The sequence below is a fragment of the Chelonoidis abingdonii genome, chromosome 1 (genome assembly GCF_003597395.2).
Source record: "Chelonoidis abingdonii isolate Lonesome George chromosome 1, CheloAbing_2.0, whole genome shotgun sequence".
NCBI classification, from domain to species: domain Eukaryota; kingdom Metazoa; phylum Chordata; order Testudines; family Testudinidae; genus Chelonoidis; species Chelonoidis abingdonii.
The window spans coordinates 231950527-231968592 of NC_133769.1; the positions used below are offsets into that span (position 1 = coordinate 231950527).

General features: G+C 43.5%; 2 protein-coding genes across 2 annotated transcripts in view; one reads left to right on the forward strand and one right to left on the reverse strand.

Moving 5' to 3' along the window:
- ACE2 (angiotensin converting enzyme 2) overlaps nt 1-7411 on the forward strand; it is a 41659-nt gene extending 34248 nt beyond the window's left edge. The window contains exons 15-18 of the mRNA XM_032775306.2: nt 640-740; nt 4486-4602; nt 6512-6706; nt 7162-7411. Of these exons, the coding sequence (XP_032631197.1) occupies nt 640-740; nt 4486-4602; nt 6512-6706; nt 7162-7279 (531 nt within the window). The 3' untranslated portion in view covers nt 7280-7411. The remainder of the gene's footprint in view (nt 1-639; nt 741-4485; nt 4603-6511; nt 6707-7161) is intronic.
- A 10451-nt stretch (nt 7412-17862) lies between these two features.
- Nucleotides 17863-18066, reverse strand: part of BMX (BMX non-receptor tyrosine kinase) — a 50567-nt gene continuing 50363 nt past the window's right edge. Inside the window, exon 18 of the mRNA XM_032775305.1 lies at nt 17863-17937. Within this exon, the coding sequence (XP_032631196.1) occupies nt 17863-17937 (75 nt within the window). The remainder of the gene's footprint in view (nt 17938-18066) is intronic.

The following is an 18066-nucleotide window of genomic DNA, read 5'->3' on the forward strand; positions in this document are numbered from 1 at the left end:
CTCTGTGAGCTTCTTCACGACACTTCATAGGTATCATTTTCCCCATTTTACAAATGGGGAAATCAATCACTTATCTATCTCGAAGGGAGTTGAGATTAATCAGATATTTGTAAGTTACTTTGGGCATGTAAAGAACCTTTGTACGTAAGTAAGTGGTGAGCCAAGACTTCCATTGTTCTGTTCATTTTGTTACCTCATTCTCCCGCAATGTTTGTCCACCTCTCATGTGCTGCCTGGTAGAATGTCTATGAGCTCTACGGGGTAGGGAATGTCTTCGTTGTTTCCTTCTGTACTGCTCCTAGCTCAATGGAGCCCTGAGCCATGACTGGGGCATGATCCAAGTCAACACATTTTGAAAAGAAAAGTTGTTTTGAAATATTAAAATGAAAGAATTTTTTTTGTTTGTTTTTTTGGCAGGGGTATGTTTGGTTTTCAACTAAAACAATTCGGCAGATTCAGCACCAAGTTACAAAATGTTTTGGTCAATCTGAAGCTGCATTTTTTCTGGCAAAAAAAAATGTGTCTAGCTGTAATTATAATTACTACTACTGAAGCAGTATTTTCAAAGTAATTGCTTAATGCGTGGTAATTTTCAGCATAATTATAATCTCTATTGAAGGTCTGTTTTTTATATTGTAGTACAAATGGGATGGAAATGAATTATATTTGTTCCAGTCATCGATTGCCTATGCCATGAGGAAGTATTTCTCAGAGGTCAAGAACCAGACTGTCCCATTCCAGTGAGTCATTTTGTTTGACTATGCATGTTGTGAGCATACAGTACTGCTTTTGGTTCAGCAGGGATATGTATTGGTGGAATTGATTGTGATTTCTGTGTAATGTAGCTGGAGGAGGTCTAGTGGTTTCATACTAAAGGACATGAGGGCATTGGCTGGTCATAAGAAGCCACTTGCTTTGCCTCATGCTGTTTAATCTTCAGAGAAAGTAAAACATCACCTGTGCAATAGTTAGATGATATTTTATTTTTGGATGCGGTAGATCACTGTAGTTTACCACTTACTAATGGTGAGATTTGATCATAAGAACAGCTGCCCAAATGCTAACATGGGAATATGGCTATGATAGCCAAAGAACAGAGCAATAGAGATACCTTCCCTAGAGGAGAGACATCCCATTAAAAATAAAAACTGAAATTATATAAAATACTAGGCAACAATACTTGTATCAGATACATGATGCTGAATAGCCAAGGGATTTTGAACCCACAAAATGTGAGTTGATCTGAATGAGTTGAAAAGTCCCCCACAATAAATAAATGCTACCCTCATCTAATTTCATTTTAAAATATACAGTCCTTTACTAACATAGGCTGTGAACAGAAATAGATATTTTTACAAAAAAAGCATTATTCTTGCTAAGTCTCTTTGAATGATTTTTAGATAGCCTCAGAAAATCATCCAAAGAGGCCTATCTGGCTAATATATTTGATCACATTTATAGCACCTCACTCACCGTTATGTCTAAGCTAAATTCTCAGCAGGGCCTAGGTGCAACCAAATGCTAGTTTTTATTCTCTAGTTCAAAGTGCAAGAAGCTGAGCTGAATTTTGCCCCAAACATGTGAGGGCAACCCTTCTGTTCTGTGCTTGGCCAGGTGCTTTAAGGCAGGAGTTCTCAACCATTTTCTTTCTGAGGCCCCCCCAACATGCTGTAAAAACTCAGTGGCCCACCTGTGCCACAACAGGCTGTTTTTCTGCATATAAAAGCCAAGGCTGATATTAGAGGATAGCAAACAGGGCAATTGCCTGGGGCCACAAACCACAGGGCGTCCCGCGAAGCTAAGCTGCTCAGGCTTCACCTTCAGGCAAGGCCGGTGCAAGGATATTTTGTGCCCTCGGCAAAACTTCCACCTTGTGCCGCCCCCCCCTCCCCCCGTGACATCAGTTCATTGAGGGGCAAATCCTAATGAGCCTTTATACCTCAGGGGCCAGCCTGCCCTGGGGTTGCTCCCCAGACCAGGTTCCCCCCTCCCCACCACCTGAACTCCCCTGGAGGGTGCACAGCCCCCCTGTGAGCCCTCTCCACCCCACCCAAGTGGCCCCCGCCCTGAGTCCACTCACTGGCTTTGCCAGGCTTGGGCCGCTGCAGCAACTTGGCAGGGAGGAACCGCCTTCTGGAGGCACCGGAGAGCCAGAGCGACCCACTTGCGGTGGCAGCGAGCCCCAGCCTTGGAGGAGCTGGCGCGGCGCAAGGGAGCAGCAGCCCTGCAAAGGTGGTGGTGCCGCTAGCAGGGAGCAGCTGCGCCCCTGCGGCCCAGGCTGCGGCCTGACGATGCCCCTCCTGGGGGCTCCTGCAGCAGATGCATGCGGGCAGAGGCCCCTGTGCAGCCCACTGGCTCCCCTTTCACCGTGCTTGGACTCTGCGGCTCCCAGCAGTGTGAGCCGCCGCCACCGCTGCCCCTCCCTGAGCAAGTTCAGGGCCCCGCACCCCGGCGGCGGCTCACATGCCTGGGAGCCGCAGAGCCCGAGAGTGGCGAGTGGGGAACTGGGGAGCGCTTGGGGGCTGGTGCCCGCATGCATCAGCTGCAGGAGCCCCCAGGAGGGGGGGTGCCAGACTGCAGCCTGGACAGGAGGGGAAGGGACGCAGCAGCTTCCTGATAGTGGCACTGCTGCGTGCTGCCCTCCTGCACCGCGCCTGCTTCTCCATGGCTGGGGCTCGTCGCCACTGCAAGCGGGTCGCTCGGGCTCTTTGGTGCCTCCAGAAGGCAGCTTCTTCCTGATGAGCCAGGGCACCGCTTTTTGACACCCCTAGGGCTGTCCTTAGGATTTATGGGGCCCTATGCAGTATTTTTAAACTGGTTCCCCAATGCCCCACAGCAGCCTGAGCTTGCAGCCCGGAGGGGGTGGGGGGCAGAGGGACAAGGCAGAAAGATTAACAAGACGCCCGGCCCGCCTCGTGGTGGCAGAGAGTCACAGTTCCCTGCAGAGACACCTGTACCCTCTCCCTCATGCAGAATGGGTGTGCATAAGATACCTAATTAAAAGCACTCAGCTTGAGAATAAAATAAGTCGGCCACAGGTCTTTGATATGCCTTGAAGTCTGGCAGACATTTATTTGCAAAAACTTTGTAGTAAGGGCGAGTCAGCTGTCATGCTGAATACAAATATTAAATATTATGGAATGCATGATGCAGCTCTTCTCTGTTTTACATTTTCTTAATCAGATTACTACATATTTAACTCACTGAAATAGACATTTAAAATAATCAGTCACCATGGTTTAGTGTGATCATAACAATGTTCATTGCTTTTAGAAAAAGGGAACACTAATTTATTGTGTGTCATCTCCGTAACAATACACGTTTATGAAATTCTACCAACTTTAAAAAATATGTTTCCAAAGATTTTAGGCATAACAAATGATTGTATATCTTACTAAGGTACTGATTTTGCTGGAGGGTTCTCTTAAAACTAGTTCATCAGATAGTCAGAAGTAAAGAAAGGGAAAGTCTTTGTCCAGCTTTCTGGAAGCAAAAGGCTATTGTCCCTTTAAGGGCTCTCTTCAAGGGGGTGGAGGGGCATGAAGAGAGAAATGGATGGACAGAAAAGACAGGAAGATTTTGGAAGTAAGTTTTTTTACTATGGTAATTAAAATGTATATTTTAGGTAAGGGTGGTCTTTTGAATAATTTATTTCAAAAACCATATGTCTGAATATCCAAGCATTTAAGGCTAAAGATGACTGTGCATCTAAAAATCTATGCAAGGATTTTTTTAGAGATGTGATTTTATAATCTTCACCAACTCACTAATGAAATATTTTTAAAGCAAATTTTAAACTAAGGTCCTATAGAGTAACATGTTCTGAGTAAATATTACAGTCATGCACAACTGTTTGTCAGTACATTCAGAAACTGACTGTACACTTGGGGGTTGGCAAATGCCTGTTAAATGGCTTCATTACCCTTTGAATGGCTCTTTAACAGTTTCAGTGTTGTCCTAATAGGTCTGGCAGGCTGCCTCAAATTTTAAGGTGTCCTACCCAGCTGCCTATGCCTAAGGACAGTCCTGGGTGCCCCCAACGACTTGGCAACCTAGACGACCGCCTAGTTTGCCTAGTGGTTGCACCGCTTGGCCTTCAGGCTTGGGTGGCAGGGCTGGACTTTGGCTTTTTGCCCTAAGCCCCAGTGAGTCTAATGCCAGCCCTGTTGGTGGATCCCCTGAACGCTGCTGGTGGCCCCCCCAAGGGGCCTCGGACCCTTGGTCGAGAACTGCTGCTTTAAGGGATTACAGCAGTGGGAGCCTCAATCCTGGGGCAATGCATCTGTATCTAGAATTACTTAGTAACACAAAAATGAAAGCTCAAGTGTTGACAAAAATATCTCTTTCAAGCAATGGACCCTTAAGTTGTGCTGCTAGGTGTTGTTTGTAGATATAGTGGATGCAAGATTTTCATTCATATGATTTTTATTTGGGGGTCTCTCTTTAATTATGAAACATCTTTTTTAAAAATATATTTCCCATCAGGAGTACAGATATCCATGTAGAGGCTGAAACACAAAGAATCTCCTTCTATTTTACTGTCAAAATGCCTGGTAATACCTCTGACATCGTTCCCAAAACTGAGGTGGAAACAGCCATCAGGTGAAATTTTGCTCTTAGAGGAAATAACATGAAAGAGGGTTGGAGCCATATAAATACTCAAATAACTGAGGTGTTATAAGAAAGTGTGACTCAAAACTAAAATAAGGAAAAATTAGGATGAGAGAAATTGTCATATGAAAAAAAGATATAGCCTGTCTAATCTGATGTTGTTTTCAAAGCAGCCAATATAAGGCGACACAGAAAAGTTGTGAAACTCCTAGAATACATTGAGTTGCACTGTACTGTGCCATGGAGAAGGTACATTTCTCCAACCGAAGCTGGTGACTAGCTTATGCCCTGAACTTGAAGATAGATGACCCATATAATTTTAACCTAACTAGTGTAAGTTCAGGTGCTATTTTTTAGCAGGACCTTCAGAATGATATGTTAGAAAGAAAGCCAGGTATGGGAGACTGTACAGAAGAGATCAAGGATGGAGAAGTAAATTTGTGATACTACCACAGAGACAATAAATTAAGCTGTGTGAACAATAAGGTTATGGATGATATAGATAGAGAAAAGAAGAATGGATAAAGGACAAATCCCCAAGGGACTGGCTGGGGAGAATTAAAAACCAAGGGGGAGGTGCTGATGGGCAGTCAGAGAGGTAGGAAAACTAGGAGAGAATATGGCCAAAGAAGTTATGGTTTCTTGCAAACTTTGTCAAAAGCAACTGAAAGATCAAGGAAGATCAAGATGCAGAAAAGTACCTTAGACATGGTCAGGAAAAGGCCCCTAGAGACTTTGGTGAGAGCATTTTTGATGGAGTGAAGGTGGCAAAATGCAGATTGCAGGGGATCCAAGAGGGAAACAGAGAAGGGGAAGTCAAGGCTGTGGTTGCATGCTGGGCATCTGTAGATGGGCAGACTCACCCCTGCGGCACCTCCTGCTGGTCACTTCTGGGAATTAGCTCACTTCCAGCAAGGAGCACCCTCTGCAATCCAGTGATCCACCTGTCCTTTAGGCTCCCTGTGTCCCTCCCTGGACCCCAGTGCCCTTTTAACTGGGGTACTGACCCTGGCAGTACCCCACCACTCTGGGTCTCCCCTCCCTGGGGAACCCCCAACCCACTACCCCCACTTTGCCTCAGTTTGGCTACTGCCCAGTCTCCATCTAGCCCCACTCATTGGGGCAGACTGCAGTATCAGCCACTCATCATAGGCAAAGGGGTTTGGACCTGCTGCCTCTGCCTACCCCTGGGCTGCCCCATGTACCTCTTGGCCTTATGCTAGGCCACAGCCTGGGGCTTTCCAGGCAGGAGCTCCCAAGCTCATCTGCCTTTCCCCAGCCCTGCTGCACTCTCAGTACCTTGTTTCTAACTTCTAAGCCACCAGGCCCTTCTCCCTCTACAGGCAGAGGGAGAGTGTCTGGGCTTCTTGCTCACAGCCTTTTATATGGGCCAGCTGTGGGCCAGTTGGGGTGTGGCCCAGCTGCGGCCACTTCCCCAATCAGCCCAGCTTTTAGAGCTACAGCGGTCAAGCCCTGCCAGGCTGCTTTGTAAACCCCTCAAAGCTGGAGTGGGTAACTAACCTGCTACAGCATCTGAGAAACTTGGGGGAGGGGGGGAGAGAGAGAGAGAGAGAAGATGCAAGTAGACAGTGGGGTCAAAGGGTTTCTTGTCTTGTTTTGGTTTGGCTATTAGGATTGGGGATACTATTGTGTATGGTAACAAAATTCAGGCGTTCAGTTACTGTCTTTGGAGCAGGAGCAAATCTGGCATGTCTTGCTGCTGTATGCCTGCAGTATCATTCCAGAAAGAAAAATAATTTATCACTCCAGTACTGAAGCAGCATCTTCAAGCAGAGTTCAACAGAAGTTTAGAATACCTAGATGATTACAAGGAATCCAAAAATCTTTGATTTGTTTGTGTTTAATTTATTTGTCTATTTGATTGTGCTCTTGATGGCAGAATGTCTCGGGGACGAATCAATGAGGCTTTCAAACTGGATGACAAAACTCTGGAGTTTGAGGGTATTCTTCCAACACTGGCACCACCTTATGAACCACCTGTCACTATCTGGCTAATACTGTTTGGGGTGGTCATGGGTGTGGTTGTGATTGGAGTCATTGTCTTGATCATCACTGGGCAGAGAGACCGAAGAAAGTAAGTAATATTTTAAATAATATATGCCAGCAGCGGAAGGCCTGGCAACTCAACATTTTTGAAGTTAGTCCTGAAGATGGGTTTTCAGCAAACCTAAATTGTTTATTTGGGTTCCAAGCCACCGTAATGCACTGGAGGAGATGACCTACAATATGCTTTGTATGTCTTTTTTTTTCATAAGAATTATTTGAACCATAATTTTGATCTGAAACCAATACAACAAAGATTGGTTCATTGATTTACAACTTATTTGTTCAATGGTACTTCTACCATATGATGCACCACCTCATGTTCCCATTAAAGTCAATAGGTCCAGTGTAATTCGTTTTTGAAAAACGAGTCACATGAAATACAGTATTTTTTTTTTTACAATAGTCTCTTATTAGAATCCAAAAGTACTTGATCAAAGCAGAGGCTCAGCTTCCTATATATTAACAGATCCTTTTTGCTTATAGGAGAAGGAAAGCAGGCACAGATGAATTAGCACAAACCAACCCCATCAACCCTGAACCTGAGGATGGAGAAGTCAATCCAGCTTTTATACAAGATGAAGATCACCAAACATCATTTTAGAAAATAATGCAAATTCTCTATTTAAGTTTTTGTTTTCATTTTAGCTTTAACAACAGTGCATTGGAAAGACCAAAATAATTCAGATGTCATTAAACATTATGTAAAAACAGCAAAGAATCCTGTGGCACCTTAGAGACTAACAGACGTTTTGGAGTATGAGCTTTCGTGGGTTAATACTCACTTTGTCAGATGAATGTTCGACTACATGCATCTGACGAAGTGGATATTCACCCATGAAAGCTCATGCTCCAAAACGTCTGTTAGTCTATAAGGTGCCACAGGATTCTTTGCTGCTTTTACAGATCCAGACTAACACAGCTACCCCTCTGATATTAAACATTATGGATTCTGATATATTCAAGCAGTTGCCCATGTGCAGCCTAAGGCAAGTAAATGACTTGTTTGCCGTCTCTGTGTTCAATCAGTAATGTACAAATACACAAGAGGTACATTGTGTGTAGCCCTTTCTTGAAATATATTTATCATATCACACTGCCACTTATGCTGCTATCCGTCAACCAACTATTTGCAATTTCTCTGTGTTTGTTCTATACTCTATTGCCAAAGGTTTTTAAATTAGCTGTTTCTAGACTATAAGCAGATATATAAGAAGAACTGAAAAAGAAAGTGCTTCCTCCAGATGACGATGAAGCTGTCCAACAAGAAGAAAAATCAGAATTTATTAGGAGAGTGAGCTGAAAAAAGACCTCTTAATCAATGGACACACACTGAGAAGCTGAGGAACCTCAGCTTTGGAGGATGCAGTTTGAAATTACATGAGTTTTTGCACCTTCAAAGTACCTGACTCCATACTAAACCCAAAACAAAAACTGAAAGAAGACAAACAGAAACTTGAACTTTGTTAAAATGTTGTGGCGTATGTAATTTGCCAAGTTGGTTGGCCTGGTAAGTATGGTGTTGAGACCAAACAGCGAATGTCCCCGCTAAAATAGCTTTTTGGGTTATGCTTCCAGCTGAAAAGGAAACCTATTGTATAACTTGCGACAAAGAGTCCTGTGGCACCTTATAGACTAACAGAAGTATTGGACCATGAGGTGTCGTGGGTGAATACCCACTTCGTCAGAGGCATGCCTCTGACGAAATGGGTATTCACCCACGAAAGCTTATGCTCCAATACTTCTGTTAGTCTATAAGGTGCCACAGGACTCGTCATCACTTTTTACAGATCTAGACTAACACAGATCCAGGCTACCCCTCTGATATTGTATAACTTGTGTTTTGGAATAAACTCCTCTAATATCGAATGATCGGAACTTGAATTATAATTTAAAATATTTCAGCATTTGGTTCCATTATTGAATACCTCACTAGTGGTAGCAGTTAGGTCATCATAATCTCATAAGCAGCTTTTATTTGCATGTATGGAAGTTGCTGTACATAGCCTGGTTTCTGACTTACCTTATTTATTTTATTTAATAGTTCATAGACATTAAAATCAAATGATCCATCCTGCCCATTGTGTCCATCCTGATCATCTAGTCTGACCTCCTGCCCATTGCATGGCACAGAACCTCACCAACCCACTCCTGTAATAGATCCTTAGCCTCTGGTTGAGTTACTGAAATCTTCAAATCATGGTTTAAAGACTTAGTTGTTGGATTTGTCAAATAATATTTCTGACCTTAGTATAGAACAGGATAAAACTGAGATCCCAGGAACTCTCAACTTATGGTTGTGAGGAAGGTGAACTGGGAACATCGTGGTGATTTGATTTTTATATGAGGCAAGAGAATCAGACTGTTCTTCAGGTTATTAATGTTTCCCATTGAACCATTCCAGATCTCCAGATTGTACAGAAAATAGAACATGCTTTCTCCACTGCCACCAGTGGTTTAATTCTCACCTAAAATGGGCTATTCATCTATTTCTGTGGTTTTCAATCTTTTTTTCAATTGTGGACCCCTAAAATGTTTTGAATGGAGGTGCAGACCTCTTTGGAAATCTTAGGTCAGTGGTTTTCAACCTATTTCATATACAAATAAATCTGTAATAAACATTAACTCACTGAAAAACCCATATAAAACTTAGGGCTGTCAAGCAATTAAAAAAATTAATCATCATTAATTGTGTGATAAAAAAAATTAATCATGATTAATCACACTGGTAAACAGTAATAGAAAACCATTTATTTAAATATATTTGGATGTTTTCTACATTTTCCAATATTTTTATTTCAATTATAACACGGAATAGAAAGTGTAAAGTGCTCACTTTATATTTATTTTTATTATAAATATTTGCATTGTAAAAAAACCCAGTATTTTTCAATTAATCTAATACAAATACTGTAGTGCAATCTCTTCGCCATGAAAGTTGAACTTAAAAATGTAGAATTAGGTACAAAAATAACTGATTTCAAATATAAAACAATGTAAAACTTTAGAGCCTAGAAAGTCCACTCAGTCCTAATTCTTGTACAGCCAATCACTCAGACAAACAAGTTTGTTTACATGTGCAGGAGATAATGCTGCCTGCTTCTTGTCATCTGAAAGTGAGAATAGGCCTTTGTATGGTACTATTATAGTCGGAGTCACAAGATATTTACGTGCCAGATATGCTAAAAATTCATATGTTCCTTCATGATTCAACCATCATTCCAGAGGACATTCATTCATGCTGATGATGGGTTCTGCTAGATAACGATCCAAAGTAGTGCAGACCAATGCATATTCATTTTCATTATCTAAGTCTGATGCCACCAGCAGAAGGTTGATTTTCTTTTTTGGTGGTTCGGATTCTGTAGTTTCCGCATCAGAGTGCTGTGCTTTTAAGACTCCTGAAAGCATGCTCCACACTTTGTCCCTCTCAATTTTTGGAAGGCACTGCAGATTCTTAAACCTTGGGTTGAGTGCTGTAGCTATCTTTACAAATCTCGCATTGGTACCTTCTTTGCATTTTGTCAAATATGCAATGAGAGTGTTCTTAAAACAAACAACGTGCTGGGTCATCATCTGAGACTGCTATAACAGAATGCGTTTAAAACAGCAGGAAACATACAATTCTCCACCAAGGAATTCAGTCATAAATTTAATTCATGAATTATTTTTTTAATGAGCGTCATCAGCATGTCCTCTGGAATGGTGGCTGAAACATGAGGAGGAATACGAATGTTTAGCATATCTGGCATGTAAATACCTTGCAATGTCAGCTACAAAAGTGCCATGCAAATGCCTGTTCTCACTTTCTGGTGACACTGTAAATGAGAAGTGGGCAACATTATCTCCTGCACATGTAAACAAACTTATTTCTCTTAGTAATTGGCTGAACAAGAAGTAGAACTGAGTGGACTTATAGGCTTTAAATTTTTACATTGTTTTGTTTTTTAATGCAGTTATGTAACAAAAAAAATCTACATTTGTAAGTTGAACTTTCACAATAAAGCGATTTCACTTCAGTACTTGTATGACGTGAATTGAAAAATACGATTTCTTTTGTTTATTATTTTTACAGTGCAAATATTTGTAATGAAAAGTAAATATAAAGTGAGTATTCTGTGGTGTAACTGAAATCAATATATTTGAAAATGTAGAAAAACATCCAAAACTATTTAATAAATGTCAATTGCTATTCTATTGTTTAATAGTGCAATTAAAACTGTGATTAATCGCGATTAATTTTTTTGAGTTAATTGCATGAGTTAACGCGATTAATTGTCAGCCCTAATACAAATACATTAATTTATTTCCTAATACACTTTTACCCTGATATAATGCGGTCCTCGGGAGACAAAAAAAATCTCACTGTGTTATAGGTGAGACCGCGTTATATCAAATTTGCTTTGTGCCTCCTTGTTCCCCGACTGCCCCCTCCAGAGACTCCCGTCCCTAATCACCCCCAGGACTCCACCCCTTACCCAACCCGCCTGTCCCCTGACTACTCCGACCCTGTCATAAACAGATAGTTAAGGGTTAATGTCTCTTTTACCTGTAAAGGGTTAAGAAGCTCAGTGAACCTGGCCGACACCTGACCAGAGGACCAATAAGGGACAAGATACTTTCAAATCTTGGTGGAGGGAAGTCTTTGTCTGTGCTCTTTGTTTTGGGTGTTGTTCACTCTTGGGACTAAGAGGGACCAGACGTCAATCCAGGCTCTCCAAATCTTTCTAAATCAATCTCTCATGTTTCAAAAATTGTAACTAACAACCAGGCAAGGCGGAGTAGTTTTATTTTTGTTTTCTCAACTTGTAAATGTCCCTTTTTTGTGTTAAGATGAGTTCCTGTCTGCATCCTGTAGAACTTGCCCATACCGGTATTGCCCTGGCCTCTTCTTTTGTCATTCAGTGTTGAACGCATTCTAAAATAATATGCATTACCTCACCTTTTGGGGGCGAAGCCAGACTTTTAGGCACCTGCTCCCCTACTTGGTGTAAACTTTGCTTGTGCCAATCAGAAATGAACACACACAGGTTTTGGACCCCATCCCCTATGACACTTCTATGATGTCATAGTAGGTACTTTAGGTCATCCTGCCATGTGCAGGCCGGTGATGAGGAGAAGAAAACGAATCATGGTGTATCCTGTGTACACCCGTACCGCCTGATACCTCGAAGCCTCTCTCTCAGCTACGTGTTTCAAACAGAGTCTCTACATTGCCGGTCGTTATGCATTGGTTTGTATTTGTAAGTATCAGTTATTACTAAATGCTGCAATCTTTGTTTATATATATTCTTAGTAATATTTTCAGTCATTGTGTGTTTTAAGTTTTATTAACCCTATCAGCTAATCATACGCTGCTCCCTTACCCTCGTAACTATCCCAATAAACTTTGATTAATTTTAGTTGTGTGTGTCTGCAGTTTGCATCGTGACCCATATCTCCTTGCATCCCTACCTATATAGTCTATTGCCACGTGCAGCTGTAAATAACAGGCCTGCATTTCTTTGCCCCTGCGATATGTGGCAATATACATTTTGCTGAGGGATACCTCTGTTGTCTGTATACTTTGAACTAAGGCTAGAGGGTGTTCCTCTTGGGCGTTAATCGACTTTTCATCCCTGATAGATTATTTTCCATCCTGATTTTATAGAGATGCTTTTTACCTTTTTTCTTTAATTAAAAGCTTCTTTTTAAGAACCTGATTGATTTTTCCTTGTTTTAAGATCCAAGGGGTTTGGCTCTGTGTTCAGCAGGGAATTGGTGAAGCCTCTCAAGGCTGCCCAGGAAGGGGAAGGTTTTGGGAGGGACAAGAAGTGCTCCAGACACTGAAATTTCTGGACGGTGGCAGAGTTACCAGATCTAAGCTAATAATTAAGCTTAGAAGTGTCCATGCAGGTCCCCACATTTGTACCCTAAAGTTCAGAGTGGGGAAGGAACCTTGACAGACCCCATCCACCCCATCCCCACCCCCACCCCCAGACAAGCACTCACTGGCAGTGGTAGGAAGCGGAGCAGCCCGGCCCCAGTCCACCAGCTCCTAGCCATGGTGCTCCGCTTCCCACTATCGGTGAACGGGGGAGGTTAGGGAAAGGATGCCCTCCCTCCGCACTCAGCTGTGGTGGGAAGCTGAACGACAAAGCCCCAGCCTGCTCTGCTTTCCTTGCCCCTGCCCCAGCCGTGTTGCTGAGGGACAGCTGCGGAAAGGTTCTGCACTCACCTGCCCGGTGGGAAGTGGAACGCCACGACTGGGAGCTGGCGGAGTGGAGCTGGCTGGGACTGGGCCGCTCCACTTCCCGCTGTTGGTGAGTGCGGGGAGGTTGGGGAAAGGATGCCCCCCTGCACTTACCTGTGGCAGGAGGCGGAGGCTGAGGCTGGGAGCTGGCGGAGTGGAGTGGGCTGGGGCCGGACTGCTCTGCTTCTGCCACTGCTAGTGAGTGCTGGGGGGATCCCTTCCCCCAACCCCCCTCCCCTGAGTGACATGGCTGGGGGTGGGGCAAGGGAATCAGATCGGGTTGCTCCCAGTCTCCCGCTAATCCCTCGGGGCACTCTGGGAGTGCAGGGCCCCCAAAAATGCCATCCCAGAGCTCCTGTCCCCCAGACCCTGGGGAGGAGCCCCTGACTGCCCCCGAGACCCTCTGCCCCTTGTCGAACCCCTCGGCCCCAGCCTGGTCCAGCACCCTTAAAATGCTGCTCAGAGCAGCCTGTCAGAGCTTTACCGCATTGTATGCGAACCCGCTTTATATCGGGTCACCTTATATTGGGGTAGAGGTGTAACCTTATTTTTCTATGTAAGACATGGCTGTAGTTTCCATAATGATGATGTGACCATAAATAAGAGGGGCATTGGGCCATGTGACTATGAATGAGAGGAGTGATGTTTCATGAGACACCGTTTCTATTATGATGCTTATCAATGAGACGATTCATGTTCTTAAATTTAAGGATTTGCTCAAATTTGCAGGACTAAGACCTTACTGTTTAGATAGAAACTTCAACTTAACCATACCTTTTTAACCAGCCTGCCTTAGCACCCCTGCTGCAATGCTGAGCAGGAGCCACCCGAGGTAAGCCTGTGTCCCAACCCTGAGCCCAGAGAAAGTGAGTGAGGGTGGAGGGGGACTGGAGTGAGGGGGAGGGGGAGCCTCAGGGAAGGGGCAGGGCAAGAGTGTTCAGTTTTATGCAATTAGAAAGTTGGCAACCCTATGTCCTACCAGAATGATATTATATGGCTGATGGTGTGATATTTTTTTTTGCAGCTCTGTAAGAAAAATCAAGCCAAATTTAGGAGAGTGCAGAGATGTGCTTAAAGTAGCTGTTTCCTGCCTCAGTTTCATATAAATTAATGGGAATTTTCCATTGATGTGGGATCTGGATTTGGCCTGTAATCTAGTACAGGGGTTTGTAACCTTTTTCTGAGCACATCCGCCCGCTCTCCCAACATGCTATAAAAACATCATGGCTCACTTGTGCCACAAAACTTTTTCTGCATGTGAAAGCCAGGGCTGGCATTAGGAGATAGCATGCCGGGTAATTGCCTGGGGCCCCACACCACAGGGGGCACCATAAAGCTAAGTTGCTCAGGCTTCAGCTTTACTCTGAGGTTGTGGGTTGCAGGTCCCTGGCTAAGTTCCCTCTAAGTTGCGTGGCCACATAGCTGTTTATTAAGCCCCACGCAGGGGCTGGGGCTGTGACACCTCTCCCCGCCTACCTCAGCGTGGACCTGCCGCCATGGGGAGAGATGACCCTCCCTCGGCGCCCGCCCCAGTGTGGAGCTGCTGTGGCTAGGAGAGAGGCACCCCACTCCTTACACTGGCCCCACTGCGGAGTTGCTTGCCCCTGACTTGCCACAGTCGGGGAAGAGGAACCCCCTCCCTCAGCCCAGCCCCACTGGAGCTGCTGTAGCCAGGGAGATGCGCCTCTCCTCCAGCCCTGAGCTGCTAAGGTGACAGAGAGAGGGCTGAGGGGAGTCCTCTCTCCCCATTGTAGCCCCTGGGCAGCCTGCACCCCAGACCCCTCATCCCTGGCCCAACCCCAGAACCTGCACACCAACACTCTGCCCCAGCCCTGAACTCCACCTGCACCCCAAACCCCTCATCCTCAGCCTGCACCCCCCAGCACTCCAGTCCTCTGCCCCAGCACTGAGCCCCCTCCTGCATCCCAAACCCTTCATCCCCACCCCAGAGCCTTCACCCCTAGCCAGAGCCTTCCCCCCCTGCACCCAACTGCCTGCCCAGCCTTGAGCCCCCTCCTGCACCCTGAACTTCTCATCCCCAGACCCACCCCAAAGCCCCCCCAGAATCTCATCCCCCCCACCCCTCATCCTCTTCCCCAGCCCTGAGCCCCTCCCCACTTCAAACCCCTTGGCCCCACCTCCACCACATTAATTTTGTTACGTGCACCAATATGAAGGTAATGTGTCACATATCACTTTCACATTGGTATATATAAGAAAATTCATTCTGCACATGGATGTAAAAAATTAGAGGGAACACTGGTCCCCCGGCTTCAGCCCTGCATGAGAGGGCTTCGGCTTTCTGCCCTAGGCCCCAGTGAGTCTAATGCCGGTCCTGCTTAGTGGCCCTTCTGAAACCTGCTTGTGGCCCCCCAGGGCTCCCCAGACACCTGGTTGACAACTGCTGCTCTAGAAGACTTTGACTTGTTCTAATAATGAAATCAAAGAACACCAAGTATTTTTTCTATTTTATGAATGTTTCAGTGCAACAGCGTACACGACTCCATTAAAATGCTGCCTCAAGTTAGATGTCATTAATGCAGCTGACAGTGTCTTGCTACTAGAACAAAACTGTGCACGCATATACTCGCATACACCCACTAGTAATAAATTTCATATAACTTGTGCATCTTTCACAATATTTAATAGTGGACTCTATCATCTACTTTTGCTAGGGTCTGAATTCTTCTTTTGACAACTGTGTGTCCTGTGTAACTTGTTTTATTTTTCACTTGGACCAAACAAAGAACTTTTATGCAAACAGGAAAACAACTAAGTTTGCTGTGTTCCCTTCATGCTGTAATGTCACAAAATGCCATGGAATAATCCAATCGACAATGCTAAATAAGAGATGTGGGCTAAAAATAACACAGTCTCAGCATCCGTTCATAACTTGCAGCTAAGACAAATGTATTCATTTTAGAGTTAAAGTTCCAAATGTCTCATCTAGATGTAGGAAGAAGTCTCATAAATTCTGGTAACCTTGTGCATTGAGATGTATGATGTTTGCATTTAGCTGTGAATTTCCAACATAGTGATAGAAAGTCACAGGATTCCGATACAGACATTAGCCAAATCAACTTTGCAGCACTACACTTTGGTTTGTCAGACTCAAACAAACAATGCTGCCTCACACAGGTTTGGAGCTTCAGCCAAAGCACTAATTAAAGCCTCGTCTGAACATGATCAAGTTCAGAGAGAAGCGGCTACTATGTTTATATCCATAAAACTTGATGCTAATGAGAGAAAGACCAACATCAAACATAGGCCAAGGACATATGGAAAACAGTTCACAAATGGCTCTTACATGTACTAGGCTTCAAAACTAATCAAGCAATTTTATAAAGCAATCTAAATGTTACTGAAAACAAGGGAAAGGCCTATAACAAAGGATCGGTTAAAATCAATTATTTTCATCCGTCTTAAGCAACATTTCCCTTACACTTCCCGTTCTGTATTAGGCATTATGGAGAAAAGGGGGAAAAACCTGTTAGAAATGCTATGCAGACATTACTGGCCCGTTCCTAATACATCAGACAGGAATTTTTGTAAATGAACATAATTCCCTCTAATGTGCCTGTTACCACTGTACTCCAGGTGCCAAAGCATCCTCTGCATTAATATTTCAGCCTGACTTTTAAAAATAAACAGTTCTGCTATACATGTTCTTTCTACTCCTTTAAAAATACCAGAAACCTGGCAAGACAAACACTGGAGCAGTCGAATACATAAAGTTCAATGACTCTTCCCCCTGTAAAGCCAAAACAATTAATGTTACCATTACTATGAATCAAACACTATTCACAATTTTTCAACATGTACTTAGAAGAAAATAAGCCAGAATTTGCAAACCTGGGTGCCTAAAGTTGGGCTCCTAAATCTATATTTAAGCACTTACATAGAGGTAAGTTTAGAGGTGCTAAGCAGTGCCAGCTGCCATTGCAGTCAGAGGGAGCTACAGTTGATGAGCACCTTTGAAAATTAGGGGCCTTCTAGTTAAGTGTCCAAATATGGATTTAGGAGTCAAATTTCAAGCACTCAAGTGTGAAATTTTTGGTCATGCCATTATATTAATAACATTTCAAATGGTGACGTCTTCTTCAGGTATCTGGTCTTGCTGCTCCCATACTGATGTTTCAATAGACCAGTCTGTTTAAGGATCATGGAATTCTAGACAAGGATAGTTGTGCATTATCAGGGATTAAATAGGGAACAAGAACATATCATTGTCAACAGTAGCCCCATAATTGTATTTCAAATGCCACACAGATCTAGTGTAGAATGAACAATGAATTAAATCTATGTCATTAGGGCCCAATCCAATATGCACTAGTCAATGGAAAGACTCCCCTTGACCTCAGGGAAACTAGATCAGGCCCTAGTGACCAAACTGATATGCTGGTTTACTGGCAATAGCATCCATATCATTGAAATTAACACTAATGCCACTGGAGTTGCAGCCACTTGCACCAGGTATGAATTTGACCCATAACACCAACCTCAGGTTTATATACCAGAAAATACCCTGGGATCTGATATGATAATGAGAAAACCTATTAAGCTTATATTACCCACATTTACATTTTCCAAATAAAGATTAATAAAATCCTGTTGTGATCTGAAATAAACCCACCATAACAAACTTTGAAAGAGTTTACATTATTACTGCATATTTCTCTGCTTGTGAAGTACGGGGGGTGGGGGGTCATACTAACAGCATCAGTAATATACTTCTACACTCTTCTTTCAGACAATACCAAGCCACCACAACATCACAAGAGTTTTCTTCTTTACTCTGTGTTCTTAAAGCACTGCGAATTAAAAGACAATGAAAAACCAGTGTAATACTGCTGGAGTCAGCCAGATTTCAGAATTCACACAAGAGTATTCGCTCCCATAAAATGGACTGGTGATATGTCAATCAATATTCAAAGCCACATGATAAGGACTTGTCTTCAAGACTTGTCATCTTCTCTGAGTGGCTCAATAATTGATAGGAGTTGCTGAAATGTGGGGCGCTTTTCTGGAAGCTATATGAGAACAAAAAACAACTTATGTGGTTACTTAACAGTGAAAATATAACACAGTTACTGTAACACACTCATTTTTCTTAGCTCAAACATGCAGAATTATGTAGAGGTAATGGCATTTATGTGGCA